The sequence below is a fragment of the Lepidothrix coronata genome, unplaced genomic scaffold (genome assembly GCF_001604755.1).
Source record: "Lepidothrix coronata isolate B3197 unplaced genomic scaffold, Lepidothrix_coronata-1.0 Scaffold86, whole genome shotgun sequence".
NCBI lineage: Eukaryota > Metazoa > Chordata > Aves > Passeriformes > Pipridae > Lepidothrix > Lepidothrix coronata.
Genome location: NW_016690266.1, coordinates 446,406 through 465,964, shown reverse-complemented (window position 1 = coordinate 465,964; position 19,559 = coordinate 446,406). Strand labels below are relative to the sequence as shown.

Here is a 19,559-nt window from a genome sequence, read left to right as displayed (position 1 = left end):
AGGTTTGAGTTTTTAAGGAGTTTTTTAAACTCTAATGAAAACAATCTTAATAGGCAGGCAGGTGGTAACCATCCTTCTTTTAGAAATCACTTTAAAAAGTGCTGTCCACTATTTAGACTCTTTCAGCAGAAGAAAGAAAATAATCTTGAAGGCATCTCTGAATTACTGATAACTAAGCTGCCTGGTCCATTCCTCAAAGTGCCAGGCAGCTTTGGAGTCCACACACATAAACCAAACCCTTTCCTTTGTGTGAAGATCTGTGGGCTTGCTTCACTTTGGACTGTGACACAGAAACACTCTGCTGAAGCCTTACCACACAAAATCCAAATCCTTAGCCTCCACTAAGGGTCCTACAGTGCCCTGGCACACACATAATACTTCCATTAAGCTCAAAAGAGAAATCTGGCCTTAAAACTGACACTGGTTATTGCTGAATTTGTGGATGGGGCAACTCAGTAGAGACTTACATTGCCTTCCACTGCAGTGTGTTCCTGCCAAGGCCCTCATGTTTGATCCGAGCTGTGGGAAATCACCATGACAGTTCAGTGCAGAGAAGGTACCTGTGAGCTGCCCCACATAAATCAAATAAATGGGGGTCATATTGAACTGTGAAGCTTGTTTGATACTCAGTTCTTATGAGAGCACGAGCTGCCCAAGAGCCTGAGCTTACTGATGAGCAGCAGCAGCCTCAGCCCCAAGAATCCTTTAAAAGAGAAGTTCCTGGATTGTGGTGCATATATTGCAGGGTGGACCACAGCTTAGGAAATCTTTGTTTACATTGTGGAATTGAAGGATTCAAACCATTCTATGATTCCAAGTATCTGCAGGTGGTCCAGTACACAGCAAAAGCAGTGACACTCCTCCTCCAGTCCAAAATCTTGTAACCCATTACAGACACCCATGTGAACAGCCCAGCAGACAGACTAAGGCTCAAAGGCACAAACAACACACACAAAATTAAAATGTCCTTCACATGTGCCAGCATGTACAGCAAACAAGTCCAGAGCTTTTAATACAATACAGACTCAGATCTGTAACTATGAGGAATAGCTTGATCACAGTTTACTATCATCACACCAACTCCACATAGAAAAAAGCCTGCAGAAAGTATTAATTCATTTAAAAACAAACAAATATTCTAAAAATATGTACTTTAACTCTGTTACTCTACTTCTAGGTTTTGAAGCTCTAGGAAGACATTGTTTTTGTTTACTAAAGCACTGGAGGATTGAAATTCAGCGTTGGATATACTCGCATATCCTGTGTTTTCTTGGGCTACTATGGGACTGCCCCTCAGCGCCCATATATTTTTTAAATAGACAGTCCCCATCCTGCAAAACTATTATAGTCTCTGCACAGGCTCCCTCCTGCTCCACGTTCTTCTGTGCCCATACATCTCCCTCCTCCTTCCCACTGCCCCAATCCATCTCATTCCCCACAGGCAGCATTGCCAATCTCATTGCACTGTGATGGCAGCTGCCTCTGCCAGGAGCAGTGATTTCAGTAAGTGTCAGGGATCTCTGGAGGTAACAAACCCATACTGGAGGCAGCCTTGCTTTCAGAGGGAAATATGGGATAGCATATGGGATAGCAAGTGCAAGTTATTTTGATGGCAGAGTCCTCAAAAGTAGCCAAGGAATGTAAAGACTTATTTAATCAAAGCAAAATTTATAAATTGACTGGGTTTTGTGAAACAGGTGGGGAAAGTGTACAAATACTTAAATTGTGATAATAATGTAAAATTGTGTTAATGTGTAACACCAATCTAATTCCCCATACCAATTCAAGAGTGCTTCAAAGAAGATGTTCAAAATAAGGATATATTTATATCACGCTGATTTCAACAAATCTTAAATATATACTTAAATACAGTCTTCCATTGCAATAAACATTAAGAGCTATAGCCAAATTCTCTACTGAGTTCCAGAGATGCAAAATCTGAGTGTCTCTCTGGAATTAATGGATTGGTAAGACAGCCAAAAATATAATTGTTTTTCAGTGAATTAGAAAAAACAACACATGACTAAGTCATGGCTGGGCATGATTGAAGTATGAGCACTTCATGCATCTGAGCTTTGCTTCTCTTCATGTAAGAAGCTGAAACTCACAAAAAACTAAAGTGCACTGCTTGAGGCACCTTATCATTCACGTGACAATGTTACCCCTGAATTGTAAAGCTCAATTAAATGAAGGAGGTGACAATATAAAGAGGTGACAATTTAGTAAATATCTTTTACCCAAAAAGTCACTACATGAAGCTGCATAGAAGGCAACTAACAAACCCATACACTTGCTTCTAAAGAACTTTGTCTTTAGCATTTTAATTGATTTGCTGATGGGTTTTTTTCCTATGAGAAACAAAGGAAAGAGTTAATGCAACACCACCAAAAAATAAATACCACAAAAAAACTCTCAGCAAAATGAACTATGTGAACCTCTGGCATGAAATATGCAACTCATTCCACCAGTGTACTCAGAAGACAACCTGATGCCAGGGCATGAGCCCACTCCTGCTCCCACTCCCAGTCCTCAGATGTACTTTTTGCTTTCAGTCACAGGGCGTAGGAATTATTTTTTACCTGAAGAAAAGTTCTCATCACAGATAATACTTTACCATACATTTCTTTGTGGCTCTTACCTCAAAGATGAACTTGGAACTGCCAAAGTTCGTTTTCTGCTTCTGCCAAAAATTATCAGGTTTTATAATCAGGGCAACATGAATCTCAGCAGGAAAGGCTTCTTGAAGGGTTTTTAGGAGAGGCTTGATCAAATCCCATTTGGATCCCCTCATATCGATAATAACAGTGAATCCTCGTTTACAAACATCTTCGCTGTAGGAATACAAGCATATCATTATAATTAATATTGTGGGAAGTCACACTGAGACTTAACTTTTGTTGCTAGTGTTCCATGCTTCACGGCAAAGCAAGGAATGTTATACTTTAAAATAAAAGACAAAATATTGCGCAGCATGAAGGCTTTCAGAAAGGTTGTATTAATCTTACTATAATCTAATTTACATGAAATTCAAGTGTCCATATTATAGTTTGCCAAACACACTTAATGCAAATTTTCACTAAAACCATATATACTTCCACACAATTGAAACCAGAATCATATATGTCTTTATAGAAGCTCTTTATATGTACTTAGAGTGGATTCTGCTTTCAATGTATTAAATTCAACCCACAGCCAAAGTCAACAGGCAGGATCCTGTGCCTTAACATTACTGGCCACTTTTAAGGTTGGGTACCTTCATTTTCAGAGGTCCCTCTAAGAGCTTTTTAAAAAAGTGTCATTTCCAGAAAAGTGCCAGGCAATCATTCCCTGACAGGAAGGTCCTTGTCACTCAGCATGTGCACTGTTATCATTGGGGCCCTTTTCCCTCCTGACTGATCTTCCAGATGCTGTTGGATCTTTTTCAATCTGCAGTCAGGCTTTTCTGCCAGCCTGTGCTCCTCCCTTGTCAGAAGTTCAAGACAGATATCTGGCCTGGTCACTGGCAATGCATGGGGTCCAACGACACCAGAGCATTAGCTTGCAAACACTTCTCTTTTTCCTCAAGAGGAGAAAGAATAAAAGGACATGTTGATTCAAGTCAAATCTGGGCAGATTTCAGTATAGCTTTTTAAGGGATGTAGTAGTATTTGTCCTAAGGGAAAGAGGTATGGTTCAAAAGTGTCATCCTCCATCTGCAAATCCAACATTTGATGGGATTTAGGAAGTGTCTACTCCTCTGACTGACCAGCTAATATATCTGCTTTTCATGGTGTTGAAGTCTTGAGAGCTATGAGTCTGCTTTAGGACACAAACTCTTGCACAAAATGTGGATGTCCCCATTCCCAGTAACATTATCGGTATGGTAAAGGAGTAAAATTTATTCGTGATGCACTAAAGATGCCAGAATGGTCTATATTGATCTAGTTTTATTATTTTTTAAGGTGGGATGGAGGTCACAGCCTTTTCCACTGAAAGAGAAGCTGTTGGAAGAAAGGAAGTGTGGAAAGGAGAAAGGAAGATGAAAACAGAAAAAAACAATGAAAGAAAGATGGCAGTACATGAATATATTTTGTATAATGAACAAACAGTGAGGTACAGAACAAGAAATCCTCTTTAATACATGAATATAGAACCTTTGACTTTTCTGCAAATGGGACATCAACATAAATAGGATCAATATTGTGTACATAGAGGCATATGTAAGATAATTTAAAATAGTAACTGATACTGGATATCACTGAATGATATCACCGGATTGAATCTGAAATATGCCGAGGACAGATATTATTACATACTGGTATAATGCAGAAATTGTAAGACTCTGTTTAGCCTCCACACAAATACTCTCAGTGCACAAAGCCAGGATGATTTTCACTTCACTCTACCTCTTTAACTTCTTAAAACACTCTTTCTGCTAATAAGATCAATCTCCTATATATTTAACTGAAAACAACTCTCTAAAGCTTACAACTAGGTTTCTGGGCTGGAACAAGGACTGAGATACTCTTCATAGGAGGCACACTGGATTAATATATGTTAAGAGTTCACTAACTTGAACAGTCTCAACAGTGCCAGACTGTAACAGTCAAAGACAACAAGCTTGGTCCTCTGCCTTAACATTATTGGCATATCCAGAGCACACAGCATACAACAGTCAGTGCAAAGAAAAACTAGGGAGACCAGGCACTTCCAAACACTGTCAAGAATATAGACCTTTTTATTCTCCCTTTACCTACTGCTGAAAGGTCAGACATCTGATCCTTCCATAACTAATGCCAAAAAAGGCTGTAAAAGAAGCTTTGTTGGTGGTGCTACTGCCTCTTGGCTTTTGGAACAAGAGCTGAGACAAGGAATCAAATCAGAAAGGGATGAATAGAAGGCGTTTTGTGTTTTGTGTTATTTTTCTTGCAAAGCTTTATAGGGTCGTTGGGAACTCCTGCCAAGTCACTGATCCCAGTTATAATGACCTGACTTTTTCAAGGATTTCTTTTTCTCCAAACACTTGACAAAGATGTTGAGGAGCCATAAAGGCATGTGGAGAGCTCCAACAGCAGAGAAGTAACAGGTAAGTGCAATCTCTCTTTTCTGGCATAAATAGATAAGCATGTCACCACCACAATGGAAGGCATAGCCAATATGAACTCCATTCCAACTCCCCATGGCTGCTGCCATCCTGAGAACTTACCAAATCCGACCTAAACCAATGAATTAATGCTTATTGATGAACGACATAAAAACCTGTTTCAGTAAGCAGAACAGGAATGTCCTGAGGGACTGAAGTGTTCTGTGTATGAACCTGAACTAAAGCCTTAGATCCAAACAGATCGAAAATAAAACCCTGTCCCCAGCTTTGGAGCACGGGCAGTGTGATACCTCCATACCCATGATTACCTACCACCACGACCAGAAGGTCAGTCTGCGCTGAGACAGATATTCCAGGTAGGGCACTAAGAAACGGAACTGTGGGCTGGAGTCTGTTTACAGAAAGATAACAGCCTCTGCAGGCCCAGGAGGTGCAGAGAAGCAGTAGAGGGATCAGACAGGGTTTTGGAGACTTCACAGTATGTTTTCAGTGGAAGAAGAAAAGGCAACGATTCCCAGTTGAGAACAACCATTGATGCTGTGGACCAGGGTGGGACATCAGCCCAGGGTAGGGATCGAGATGCTTCCTGATTCTTGTCCTTGAAAAAGCAGTTATTCACTACCAGCCCTATCCACACTCCTTGTAATAGACCAAATTTTCAAAAACATTTAAAGTATGAAACTGATAGGAAACAGGGATGGAGAATGAGGAAAGGAAGAATAATCATAGATTTCTTTGGTTCAAAACACATCAACGTTAACAACTCTTTCACTAGTAATACAAAACTCCAAACAATGTTCCTAATTGCAAAGAGGATTTCTGTACTTCATCCATCATCTAAGCCTGTAAGTTCCTGTATGAAATAAGTGCAAAGATGAGTATCCCTTTTAATCCTAGTGCAGGAAACATACAAATGGATGGTATTTATCGCTGTGAGAAAAATCTAACTCTGTTTCAAGAGCATTTTTCACGTTCTTGCAGAAGTAGTTCTGCTTGCAAATTTTTTCTTTAATGTGATGAATGGTACTGAGCTGTAACACTATCTGAGGGTCTGTAGTCTTGTCTCTACAATTTAATCTCCCCAGCACAGTGATAACTCCACATTCTTCTGACTCTGCAGAAAATTAGCACCTGATTTTTAAACCTGCTTGTCAAAAGCTATTATTTAATAGTGGTTAAACTGTTGCAAGACAGAAAGCTGTCTGCTCATTATTTCTGCTTTCAGTTGCCAAGCTTACTGTGGAGAGAGCACTTATACTGTACAAACAGGTAGCCAGATACTAATCAGTAATATCTCAGAGAAAGAAGTGGGAGATAAGAAAATTATTTAGACTGTAAACTCTTCAGGGCATCTGCTATGCTGCTTTTGTCTAAGGAGCCTGCCTTGGTGGAGGTCTCCAGCTGCCTATACTCATACTACAGTCTTCAGCTGTTGGGAATGAATTCCAATAATCTACTTTTCAGGAAACCACAGATGCAAATCCAGAGAATTAAAAACAATAAGTAATAATGATCTGCAAAACCAAAACTTAACATGTATGTGAAAGTACAAAAGATTTGCATAAATGTGGGGACACCTCAAAGGCAATTTAATTAAAAAAACCCCAAAACTAAAAATAGGCCAAAATTTAAGCTGCAATATCCAAATATTCACAGCTACTGATCAAGTCCCAAAAAAGCTGGCCTTACATAGACATAACGAAGCACTGATAAATTCTGCTGAGGCAATCTGTGAAGATTAGTCATCTTTGACAGTCAGTCATTTTTCTTCAGTTACCTCAGCATGGATTAAGGAAATGACCCGAGGTTCCTTTTGAATAGTGTAGCCGTGCTTATTAACTTTATTGCTTAAAAGCAACAATTGAAACCCTTCCTAATTCAGCAATTGATCCGGGAAAAGCATCAGTAGCAATCAAGCTTCCTCCACATTGTCCAAGCAAGAAATGCGTTATTCCTGGCTCCCAAGATGCTCCATCAAGACGTATCTATTACGCACAAGTAATCACTTTAGTATGGCAATTAATGTTGATTGTGGTGCTTAATTTTTTCCGGTATCGATATTTGACCAGAAGCTGGAAAAAACGCTCAGATCAAGGTATTTGGACAATCCATCAGACTTTTGGCTGTGCTCATCTGGACTAGATTTGCAACGGTGAGCACAAAATATTTGATAGCTGATACGTCATTTCAGTTGCTACACTGCTTTTAAGAAAAGACAAAGACCAGCTTCTAAGTTCAATAAAAACACCCTAGAATATTTGTGAAAACAGTACTTGTGATCTGAATTTTTTAAAAAAAGAAAGCATAAAATTGAAACTCAGAAGCAGATGTGATAATTTTGTCCAAATAAATGCCTCTATTTTTCTTTCTAGGGTGCTTTCATAAGGTTATTTTCTCAAATTTCCTCTTTAATTCAGGCACATTCTAAATTGTATTTTCTTTGGCAAGAACTGGTTTGCTGGGTACCAAATGAATTTGAGGACTTCATGCTTTCTGATTAATCTTTCAAATACCTATCACTGATTATGTGTATTTTTCATCTTTATGGTTTGGCCAAAGCTTCTGGCATTTCAAAGCTTCAGCACTTGATTAGCTGAAATAACATAATATCTCCATTCCCATTTTGCAGTCATGAGTTAATGATGAAGCAGCACATTTAGCACACCTGTTGGACCATTAAAAGCACAGATCTGACATGGCTAGCATCTCATTCAAAACATGATTTGTTAACGGGGAGAGCAAGATCTCTTTTAAGGTGGGTCGGTGTAACCTTGTCAGGAGACACTCTCAGCATAACAAGTAGCTCTTCAAGCATCAATTTGTAAGCACAAAATCTACAGGAACCCAATTATTTTTGAGATCACCATTCCTTTGACAAATGTGGCTATAGTCACCCACATGATTCACAAGCTGAGGGTGGAAAAGGGAGAGGAAGAGGAGGTATCTGAAAACAGGTATGTGAAAGCCTCCAAGCACAAACAGTTATCCCAAAGGCTTCATTTCATACGGAGACCAAACTAATTCCACTGCCTAGTTTCCATATCAAAATGCACTGAGGATCACTTCTGTAATTTATGTGTTAATATTTTTGATTAATTGCAAATTTTTATTCATTTTGTCTGTGGCTCATTTACTCAGCTTGAGTAAAATGAAACTACACAAAGAGATTTATAATCAGCTTAGCTTATAGGGTTTCATACTTTGATTTTACATCACCATGTTGAGCCTGAATATCACCTTGTCAGTAGAAATAGTCATCTATACTCGTAATATACTTTCCAGTACATTTAGAGGACCAGGTAAAGTCCTTTTTAGTAGACCCATTTGTCAAGCACTCCTGAATCACAGTTATTTATTAAAATAGCTTACTCTATTTAATCCTTCTCAGCAAACTCGACGTGGCTAATTATCCCAGTTAACTGATATGTTCCTGCACTGTCACAGCGTCAGTCTGAGCTATCACCCACATCCCCCACTGACTGTGGCTGTTGGCTCTGATGAGGTAGATTGTCTTCCCAAAGATCCTGGGGCACCTGTGACTCCTAATCCTCACACCTCCCTTACGTGCCCACTCATCAGAAACCAGTGGAGGAACTTAGTGATGCACATCTCGAGAGCACCATTACTCTGGAATAACAATTCCCACCAGAGAAATTCAGCTACTTAAAATACTGTAGGTAGACAGTCTTCATCCTAAATTTTTCTTGTTACATTTCCTAACTTGGTTTCACAATGCTTTTTTTGCAATTAGAGAAGAAACAGACGCCCAGCCTCCATTCCTTGCTGTGATCTAACTTTGTTTTTTCTCTTTCAGCACAGAAAAGGAATCACTCATTCTCACTTCTCTTTTTTAAAAAGAGAAGGAAAGAAAGAAACCAAAGCCCATTTCACACTGGCTGGAACTGGACATAAAGCAGCAATCTAGAGAAATTTCAGTGACATGTTGTAAAAAGACTTGGAGCCAGTGAGGTCCAGGCAGAGACAAACCTTCTGTCTCTGGTTTCCAGCCACTGCTCTTAGGGGACACACGGTGTGACTGCAAATGGCACAAGAATGCAGATGTGTGGGCTGCACAATGTCTGCATTCAACCCCTGCCCCTGGCCCCAAGTCAACAGGAGGGAACAAAAAGACAGAAAAAAACCCAAATACTTTGGCAGAAGCTAACTGGTGCCAGAATGGGCCCTCCTGCTATTCTCAAGCAAGTAACTCATTTTGGTATTCGATTTTTACTTCTAAAAAAAATTACTCTGAACTCAAAGCAATTCTGTTGTAAAATGATATAAGCTAGGAAGAACTCAGACACCAACTAGGTGTAGGAAAACCTTTTCCCAGCGTGTAACTATGATCCCATGAGCTTCTGGGAGTTATTTTAAGAGGTGCAGATCGGAATTCAGCAGGTTTGTGTTGTGCTCTCTTCCACCCAGGTAAAAATCCTGATCTACATAGTTACAGACCAGAACTGGAATCCAGAGCTCTGTTATTTAATTGAGCAAATAAACACTATTTGAGAAGCTTCCTGTCTTCATTCAAATAGCAAAGATATAAGACACAGCTGTGTCCAAAAATGCATGATCACAGCTATTAAAGCCAAATCTGGAGGATGAATATTATAATTTTTCACATTCCTGTTAAGTTTCTGCTGGTAAATGATGCCTTCATCTAAACCCATTTACCCTCTTCCCCTTTTGTTGTTGCACATCTACTATATTTGGATCAATGTCTGGCAGGTCTTCCTTGAAACAGCTGCTGAGATAAATATGAAATTAATCAGGGCTTTGTTTTTGTTGAAGCAGGGCTACATTTAAAGACTTGTTACTACAACAAAGAAATATTTGAACAGTAAGTACCATTCAACTCTCTCTTGAGCATTTAAAGTCTTGTATTTGAGATGATTTAGCAGAAACAAAACAAAAATGCTTTACCAAATGAAAATTACACATTCTTGACATTTGCTGGAAAAAATAAATATTAGGGTTGTGCTGAAATATAAACACACCATTCTTGAAAAGGTTTGGATGAGCAGAGGCTATTAAAAGTAAGTTTGAAGATTCAAATCCACTGGATTCCAGATGAGAAATAAATATATATGGTTGTGCCTAGGACAACCAAACTAATAAGATTCAAAAAATAAATATATCTTTTTGCCTGCACTTTAAGCTTTTTTTTCATAGTACAAGCAAGGAGACCATGAAGCCCATTTCACGTGCAGTCGCTATGAAGTTTAGTCTACAGCCAACACCGCCAGATTTTCACATAAGGAAAAGGATACTTTTCTCATCTGGGCAATGAGTGCTTGGGGCTCTTAGACACGGGATCCTAATTTATCAGTTCTCGACATCGGTGACTTAACAAGGGAGTGAATGGAGCATGGTGAACAGCTCCAGGAATTCCAGTCAGCATTGTAAAACACAGTCACCCCAGAGTGGAAAGTCTCCAGATTGCAAATACATACATTTCCTTGAAACGCGTTGTTGGAGGCAGAGAAACCCATAGGGGAAAGAACTTTTACAGCATAAATAAGCCTGCAAACATGTTCGGCTCATGCAAAGGGTGATTAATGTCGGTCTAGACAGTCGACAGCAGCACCTGGTAAAATCCAATATATGTCCAGAGGCAGACACCATGCCAAATTCCGTGCTGATGCAAGCAGGTATAACCACTCTGGGACTAGCACATTTGATTCAGGGCTCAACTGGGCTCACAGATGAGGACAGGAAAAAAAAAACTCTTCAAAGATGGTAAAATCACTTTTTCTACGTGGTAGTGACATTTCTTGCAGTAAGCACTCATCGGTTCTCATACGCTGCTCCTGGCAGTGCTGGAGAGCAATGCACATCCATTTACAGAGGTGCTGTAATTAAAATAAGGAACTAGGGAGAAAAGATAAGACACTGAGTGCAGGTTCTCATGGAACTACCACTGAATTAAAAACTGAAAAAAAGCTTTTATAGCAGCAAAATATTCTGTTTAGTCCTTTTCAGATGAAATGTCTTTTTTTTTCGTTTCTTTTTTTGATCAGTCTACTAAAAACAAAAAAGGGGGGAAAAAAATTTTGAATTTTATCAAAATATTTTGATTGCCATAGCATTTTAGAGGGATTTTTTGGTGAGAATTTTTTTAAGCTTTTGGATTTTTTCCTCATTGAAAAATCTGCACTTCAAACCAGCAAGTTCTTCCACAACTTAGCAACTTGGCTTCTGCCCTTTTGCAGTGCAGAGTTCAGCACGGGATTTGCACTTTCTATCTCCTAAGCAGAAGTGATGTAACTATTCTTTGAGACCTACAAGATTTGGCTGGAGTCCACCCACTCCATGTTTTATTTAAGGACAAACACTGGATTCAAGTGTATCTGTTAGGAGGAAAGGTTGAGTGCTACATCCCAGAAACACTCTGTGGTCCCTTCTACGGGTCTATTTTGCTATGATACTACAAGAGTATTTCAGTTTTCTTTAGAATTGCACAATTAAAAAGCTGATGCCTCCTTTTTCCCCGGGTTGGACAATGAGGGCTGACCACGACTAATAAATGAGTGGTACTCTTTTTTGTTTTTTTTTTGAGTTCCACCCATATACAAACAAAGCAGGTCTTCATAGGCACAATGATTTACCTAAAATAGTTCACTTATCAGATAGATACTTCCTGCCATGCTAGGCTGGGTGAAGACTGCCTGTTGTATTACATTCAGAAGGGCTTGCTCTGAAGGTACAAATCAATCTATGTTATAAGATACACTTGTAAAATCAATTTTTGTGCATTCATTTACACAGCAGACTTTACTCATTCTTTCAAATAACTACCATGATGGCCACTGAGAGTGGAAAAAGTCCTTTTTGCAGAGTTCTCAAGAGACAGTGGAAACTGATGTGCTATTGACAACCCAGCTACGAAACATCCAGCTCACATCCCATTTATTCTGAATCTGTCTCCTAGCAAGGCCAGGCTCTGTCTGCATCTAGCAAGAGGGGCTAAGCCTTGCCAATGAAGCTACTGGATGTGAGGTATCCCTTGTTATTTGTGCAGACATAAATGTGAGAGAGATGAAAATCACTGACGCTGACTGAGCACAAACAAGTCAATAACTGTATTTCACAGGGAGTGGAAGACCTGAGAGTGAGAAAGCTGGATCCAAAAAGCTTCTGGAAACCAAAGACAAATCCAACAGTCAAACTATGGAACCAAATCCTGGTGATAACCGTGCAAACCTCAACTGAGTCTTTGAGCTAATGCTCTGCCTGTCTTCCCAAGATCACTTCAGGTATTTTTCCAGCCTCAGATACTCTCACCTTTTTAGGAGACTGAGCTCCTTAGGTGCCTGTGTGTGGTCTTCTCAGGTTTACGGTCCATCATGCTAAGGCACTTTCCCACATGAATGGGAAATCACACACTGGTGTCATGGCAACACAGTTTTAATGTTGCTTCCCTTATGATCCTGAACTTTCACCATGACTGCAAGTAATTCCAGTTTTCCATAACTACCTCCACCCATCAGTCACCTCTAACTGGAAAAACTCAGAGCAACTGTTTTATCAGCTAAAGCAGGTTCGGATAAATGATGTAGTTTCAACTGCCTGCTCCCTTTTCCCTCTTAGCTGTATTATATCTCTATCAAAAGCACAATAAAACTTCCAGGCAAGCCCATCTACAAGTACCACATGTGAACACACATCACCCTATTCATCTCAAGAACTACATACCCCAGGTGGTGCTTTTCTTGCTGCCAGACCTGAAAATTATATTGACAAATTAACATACGTCAGGATAGGAATGATAGGAATTTGCTAGTCAGAAAACTCCTACAATTTATTGTTGATATCAGCAAGCCCATGGTAATGAAAATCAGAGAGAGCAGAATCATGAAACACTGCACCTAAGGATATTTGGCCTAATATTGAGTCCCTCATTTGATCTGGAAAAGACACATCAAACATACATCACAGGCCGCATCTACTCCACCAGACTAATGGTTTCCTACCTGTCAGTTAAACTAATGCAATATAACATCCTGTGCAGAAATGGGCCTAATACAGCAGCTTTCTGTAGCAAGCTGAACCACCACAGTCATATCCCCACATCCCCCAGAAAACAGCTAATGAGAAACAACAGACGCCATTTCACAGTCGCTGTGCAAACCTCTAGCCCCACACTGGACACACCACACAGTTTAAGAAAAGCCTACTAAGTGTAACTCCCTGATACTGAGATACCACAAATATATGTAACTATTTTCTTTTCAATTATAGCTTCACATATGGCTGGAGCACTGCAGTCCAAGGGATGAGACTGAGCCAGGTGAGCCTAATTGGGTTACTCACTTCTTTCTTGTGTTTTTTGTGTAACAGCTCAACTCTACCTCTGCATGTTACCTGACTTTTCTTTATTGAAACTAGTGCATTTTTCCTTTGAACATATATTTACCATATCTTCGGACACAGGGAGGGGGATACATAATGACAAGGAGAATTGCAAATAGTCATTGGCCACTTCATGGTTGATTCACAAAAGATTAAGAGATATCACTTAATAATCTAAGCATGTGCTTATTTATCCATGCTGGGATATATCCTCTTTTACACGTATGCTGATTTTATATAGGAGTTGTTTATTGCTCTACACATATGCTTATCTAATTGTACTGAATATACATGCTTTATTAAACTCATAAATGAGCACATTTATGGGTCTATCTGAAAGCAGAGCCCTTCATATTTTATTTATAAAGTGGGACAATAGAATGGCATTGACATAGAAGATCCATTTAACTCAGAGGATTTAGGGTTGTCCCAAAGACTTTTCTATTTTTTTGCCAGAATCAAAGCTTTTGGGTTTTTTAATTAGATTTCCAGCCCATCTGCTTGCAAAGATAGCCTTGACAATATAAACTAATGCACATTTGTCTTGCTGAGTCTGCAGCCAGTGGAAGGAAACAATGAGACAAGGAGAATAGTGAACTTGCACTCTCCATCTTATTGGGGTGTTAACTAAAAACCCAATTCTGACAGCCTAAATGCCACAATTCTTAACTATTTCATTTCTGTTAATTTTACCACAAACCTTCAGACACAATGTTTGTCAAAGCCATGAATTATTCACATAAGCTCTTTCCCATTTTGATGACTGTGGTGTACAATTCAGGCTGTCAATTAGGACCAGGAAAGTACCTGGCCAAATATTTATGCCTGCAATTATAATCAAAGATTTTGCTCTTTTTTTATTGTGTGGAGTAAAAAAGCGATCACAGCATAATCAAACTACTACTAGAAGCCTATAGTGGAAAAGATTGCAAAACCACAATTACTGTGGATTTGATGTAGAACCCACAGGAGCACTAGCCTAATGCATAATTTTAAGTGCTTTATGAGATAAAACTAAGGAAAACAGATTAAAATCTCTGTTGCTATGACATGCTTTAGAAACAGCAGAGAAAACAGCTCCAATACACTCAGACATTTTCCTACAATTTGAAAACAATAAGAATGCTGCCCTGGTCTCTTATGAGAGTGACGCTATATCAACTCATAGTACCTCCATGCTAAAATCACCCACAAAACTAATGACTCTAAGTAGAACTGACTATGCCTGTATTTTTTGTAATTACCGATTCCAAATGTAAGTAACTGTTTCAATCTTCTTTGATACAAGCTCCTCTGAAATAATTTTGAGTTGTTTATGTCCATCAAGCAAACTCACACAGGTTGTTGGTGTCTGAAAATAAAGAGGTAAGATTGAGTCTATGATAGTTGTTGCTGCCTGAATTATCCCATTGTGGGGGTGCTGCATGGATGCAGTCGCATCCTAACGCTGGGTTTTTTAAGGACAGCGATGTTCAATGACCGTGTTTCTTCAATCCTATGGTCCGTCTGATAAAAATATCTTCCATCTGGTTCCTGTTTGTATGGTTGTGCCTCACAATAGAAGGAGCTTGATTAAGCAATTAAGATGGTGCATGAAGCACATGTTTACACTTGCTGGATATGGATGGACTTATGATCACACTTGACTGGTTTTCTGGAGGAGGATGACAGTACTTAAGAATTAGGAAAAGGACATGGTAAGTAGAAGCCCGCAGGCCAGGCAGGCCTTTTACTGCTTTGGTTGACTTCTTGCATCAATTTCCAAGTTTATTGTAGTAAATTAATGTGTTAGCCTGAAAAAGTATTGATATCCTCCTTTCATTTGTGACTAAGAGCAGATATGGTGAATGCATGTTTCCACCTTGATGATTTCCTTCTTATGCCCCTGGCAACTTACACAATGAATAAATATCTTTGCTCTGTCTTAAGATGTAGAGGAGTTGTGGAAAAGTCCTAGGGTTGGTAATGGCTGCCTAGATAGATTCTTTCTAGTCTGTTATTTTGAGATTCATTTGTTGCTTGATTCTTTTTGCAGAGTAGATATATATTTTCAATTCATTCAGATTCTGGAAGTCAGCTGTAGCCTGGAAGAAGCAACAGGTGAATCCTGTGATCTTCACAAGAGGCACCAATCAAAGGTAGGAAGAACTAATGGTCTGATAAATCAGTTGAGACTCACTCATAAAATTACCTGATATATTAATTTGTTTCCAACTACCTGAAAATCCACACGAAAAATCCTGTTACATCATCTGGTGATAAAGGCTTCTTTGCTCTTCTCTCTGCCCCACCTAACTAAAATAGTTTATCATTAGCTTTGTTTGAACTTGACCAATATTTGAACTTATGTGATGTAGAACATAAAGTGCCGCAGCATCGGAAATATTCAGCACTGCACGAGCAAACCCACACTCCAAGAACGCTGTCATAACCTGTTGTAGCATCTTAACACGTAACATGTTAAAAAGGATCTTAAAGAACTTGCCATGAGTAATCAGGTGTTAAATAAAACAGGGTCTAATGTTATGCTTTAGATTATTTCACTTAACAACAAAGGCAGAGAAAACCATTTTCTTGTATTGGACTTCAACAAAGAACAAATTACACCCCAGAAGATCTCTGACAATTTCCTTTGAAAAGGAACTTACTCCTTGGCCACGAGAATGAGAAATACAAAAAGAAAAGCAAGGACTCAACAAGCTATGTGCCAAAAAAATGTTCACAGGTGCAGGAATTAGACTTTTAACAGAATCCCGAATTACACATCTGACTTTTGGCATCTTTTCAAGGCAGCATGAACACAGTTAAAGTTCTTTGTGCATTTGTACACTCCCACAAAAAAAGGGAAAAAATACGTTTTCATTTGTAAAAACAATTATAAGTCAACCTCTAAAAGGGCAATGTGAGCACAATATTGGCAAGATGGACTTCAGCTCCTGAAAACACTGACTTGTCACCAATTTCAAAAGCCCAGAAATGGAGATCAAGACAGCTTTGCACTGGTACTGTATATAATACATTAATTTGATTTATATTGTTCTACTTTCTGTACCTTATCAAACATGTCTGCTTTAATTTTCCAAGTGCCCCTGCGAATGTACGAAATACATAATGAAGACAACTAGCACCTTATTCACTTAAATGAATATTTCTAAACCTTGTGTCAAAGTTAGAGCAGGTGGATTCTCAAGTGGCCTTTTTCTCAAAGGTATTGAGTGGTTTTTACCTAGCAAAAATTTATGCCTTTTTCATATAATTAGTAGTGCCCAACAGGTCATCAGATAAGTGCTGCTGATGCTATTATACCACAGATACAATTTAACAGTCCATAAAACTACAGAGGTGAAGTGTCCTACACAATTCATTCCAAAATGAAAATCCCAGGAAACCTTTTTAGCTGACCATATTTCCCTGTCACTTACCATGCACAATCCGACACTGCAAAATCATTGAGGTGGCTGCTCTGGAAATTAAAGAGAAACTGAGATTTCCAGTAAGCCTGGTAAGTGGGGAATGATATAACAGTTGAGTTTTGCCTTGTGAACAGAGAAGAATGAAACCCTAAAATACCTGCACATATTGCTTGTGTATTTGATTCCTAGTCTAACAGTTCATTAACAAAGCAAAGCTCCCAGACATTCTTCCTATGGGTAAGATTGTTCACTACTTTCCTATGTACCTGCTTTTTAATTAGATTTTGGAATGGAATTGCAGCTCCTACCACAAATCTCCAGTGGGAAGCAAAATCTAAACTAATCTGTGATCCCAGAAATGTTTGCTTCTCCAGATGCAGTTTCTGAACTAACTTGCAAATGTTATAGAAACAGAAGAATGGAGAAATAAGGAGGCATAACCACAAAATTGGATGTGATTAATCAGTGTTTTAAGAGTTCAGTTCTGTCTTGTGAATGGAGGAAAAAAGAGGTCTTAAAGAAAAAGAACATATTGTCCATTTGATTAATTCTTAAACTAAGAGTTTACTAATAAGCTTTTTCAGTCATTCTTCCTGTGTGCAAGATCACCCATTAGTTAATCAGGCACCCGCTTTTTATTTAGGTTGGGTTTTGGAACTATGGTTCTCCCCTACTCCCAAAAATCACTGCATGGCAAAATGATACATTTGTAATGGAGACAGGTTTTTCAAGCACATTTTCTCAGGTCAGGCAGTAACACAGTACACAGCCAATTTCTTACACAGTGCTCCCAATTCAGCACTGGGAAAGGCAGCTTTAAGGTCCTGTCTCCCAGAAATTAGAGGTCTAATCAGTGCATGCCATTAAAGGGATGTGTATTTCTGCCTCATACAGCATACCTATAACCAAAACACTTAGGGTTTTATATCTTCAAGATGTAAAATATCAATTAATTTGGTTTCCCAAACTTTAGGGAGTATGGACTGGTAAGTTCAGGTTATACAGTTAAGCAAAGGGAGAAGAAAACTCAGTGTTGAGTCCTGAACTAAAATGCAGGAAACTCTGACTGTGTGTCTTATGTTCTAGGATGGCACCTACCTTCGTGCAAATGTGACCTAAATGGGTGACCTAAATTAAACCTCAGGGTCCATGCAATTATCATCTACAAAGATCACAAAAGACATGAGCAGAGCTGCTAATAAACATAGTCTTTAGTTGGTGGGCTAAGAAGAGCTGCTAATTCTACTGAAAAGGAAATGTAATTTTAGTCTCCAATTAGGACTGACACACAACAGAAAAGCAATAAAAGGAAAAAAATCTGCATTGCTGCATTAGCAGAGGACTTTGGCCTCTAGGGCAGTCAGCTGCTGAATCACAGAAGATTGAGATAGAAGAGACCTAACTAATCATCATAGCCAGGGATGTTGTTGGTACTTAGCCAAGAAAGAACAATAATCAGTACCAGAAGCCTACCTTTCTTGCAGCTAATTTTTCACTAGCATTAAATTAACATGCAAATAAAGAAGAATGATGGGAAACTATTTTAGACTTATAGTTTGTAGCAATATAATTTAACAAATATTAGTCTCCATCCACCATGACTGACAGCATGACTTTTCCATATGACATACAAAGTGTACATGCACAGTTGATGAAAGATGTACAGGAAGCCCACTCGGAGTTCTTTAAGGGGAAAAAACCGCTTTTATTCCCAGTGGGACATGATGTTTGCCCATAGAGCAACTCAATATCATGCAACAGCACTTCAGAACACAGCATTCAGTCTTGACCTGAAACTAAGTGTTTTGCAGATCATGCCTCAAGAACACCAGAGCCATGAACCATGCCTTGCAGAATAGTAACCTGCAGAGAAAATTTGAAAACACTCCCTGGAGTTCTAAAGTATCACAGCCCCTGTATGGGTACAATGTGTACTTTAAAATACCATAAAGTTCCTGCTAAGGATCCCACCCATCTCCATATTAATGCTGTGTTGGTATCCATATTATTCTATTCCTTAAATGGGTACATTTTATAACTGCTTGGATGCTGGACCCTGTTTTAGGACTGGTGGAGAAAGAAGGGTTGAGTTTTACCAAGCAGAGGTTTTTAATGAGTGATTCTTTCACAGTAAACTTCAAAAAAGTAATATTTATTCAATCCTCAATGACAACATCAATAGCAGAAGCATCTGGCTTGCCAGATGCTCAAATAAATAATCTATCAAACTTAAGTCATCCTTCTAGTGCAAGTTTGCTAATAACACTGCATAAGTATTAGAGATTGTCAATTTTTTGTATTCATGTGTGAAATGAGGGAAAGGCACGGGAAAGGCTTATGAAAGCAGCCTGAATCTGGCTGGAGATGAACTGCTGCTGCTACAGTTTTCAGAGAGAGATGCAGTTATTCTACAAAACCAGTCCTCTGCTACAATTTCTATCCAATGACTTTAATCCAGAAGGAGCACTCAGCAAAGATATCCCTTGTAAATGCAGCATCAAACCTACAGCAGGTTCCTACTTTCCCATTTGTGCTGTAGCACAGGTATGTGCAAGAGGTGGAAGGTATCTCCCTGAAAGCAGTTGTAGGACAAGAGAGAGCTGTTCTGCTGCTTCAGCTTGTTGGTGAAGTACCACAAAGGAACTTTCTAAAATACTGTATTGCTGGGAAATTCTCCAGAGACTAAGATTTCTCTTTAAAGTCAGAGATAA

At 39.0% G+C, this 19,559-nt stretch overlaps 1 protein-coding gene across 14 annotated transcripts in view; it reads right to left on the bottom strand.

Moving 5' to 3' along the window:
• KALRN (kalirin, RhoGEF kinase) overlaps nt 1–19,559 on the bottom strand; it is a 515,157-nt gene that overhangs the window by 311,081 nt on the left and 184,517 nt on the right. For all 14 annotated transcript variants that reach the window (XR_001875782.1, XR_001875783.1, XM_017820865.1 and 11 more), the window contains exon 4: nt 2,639–2,831. Coding sequence is in view for 12 of the 14 variants with exons in the window: in XM_017820865.1 (XP_017676354.1) it covers nt 2,639–2,831 (193 nt within the window). In the remaining 2 variants the exon portion in view is untranslated. The remainder of the gene's footprint in view (nt 1–2,638; nt 2,832–19,559) is intronic.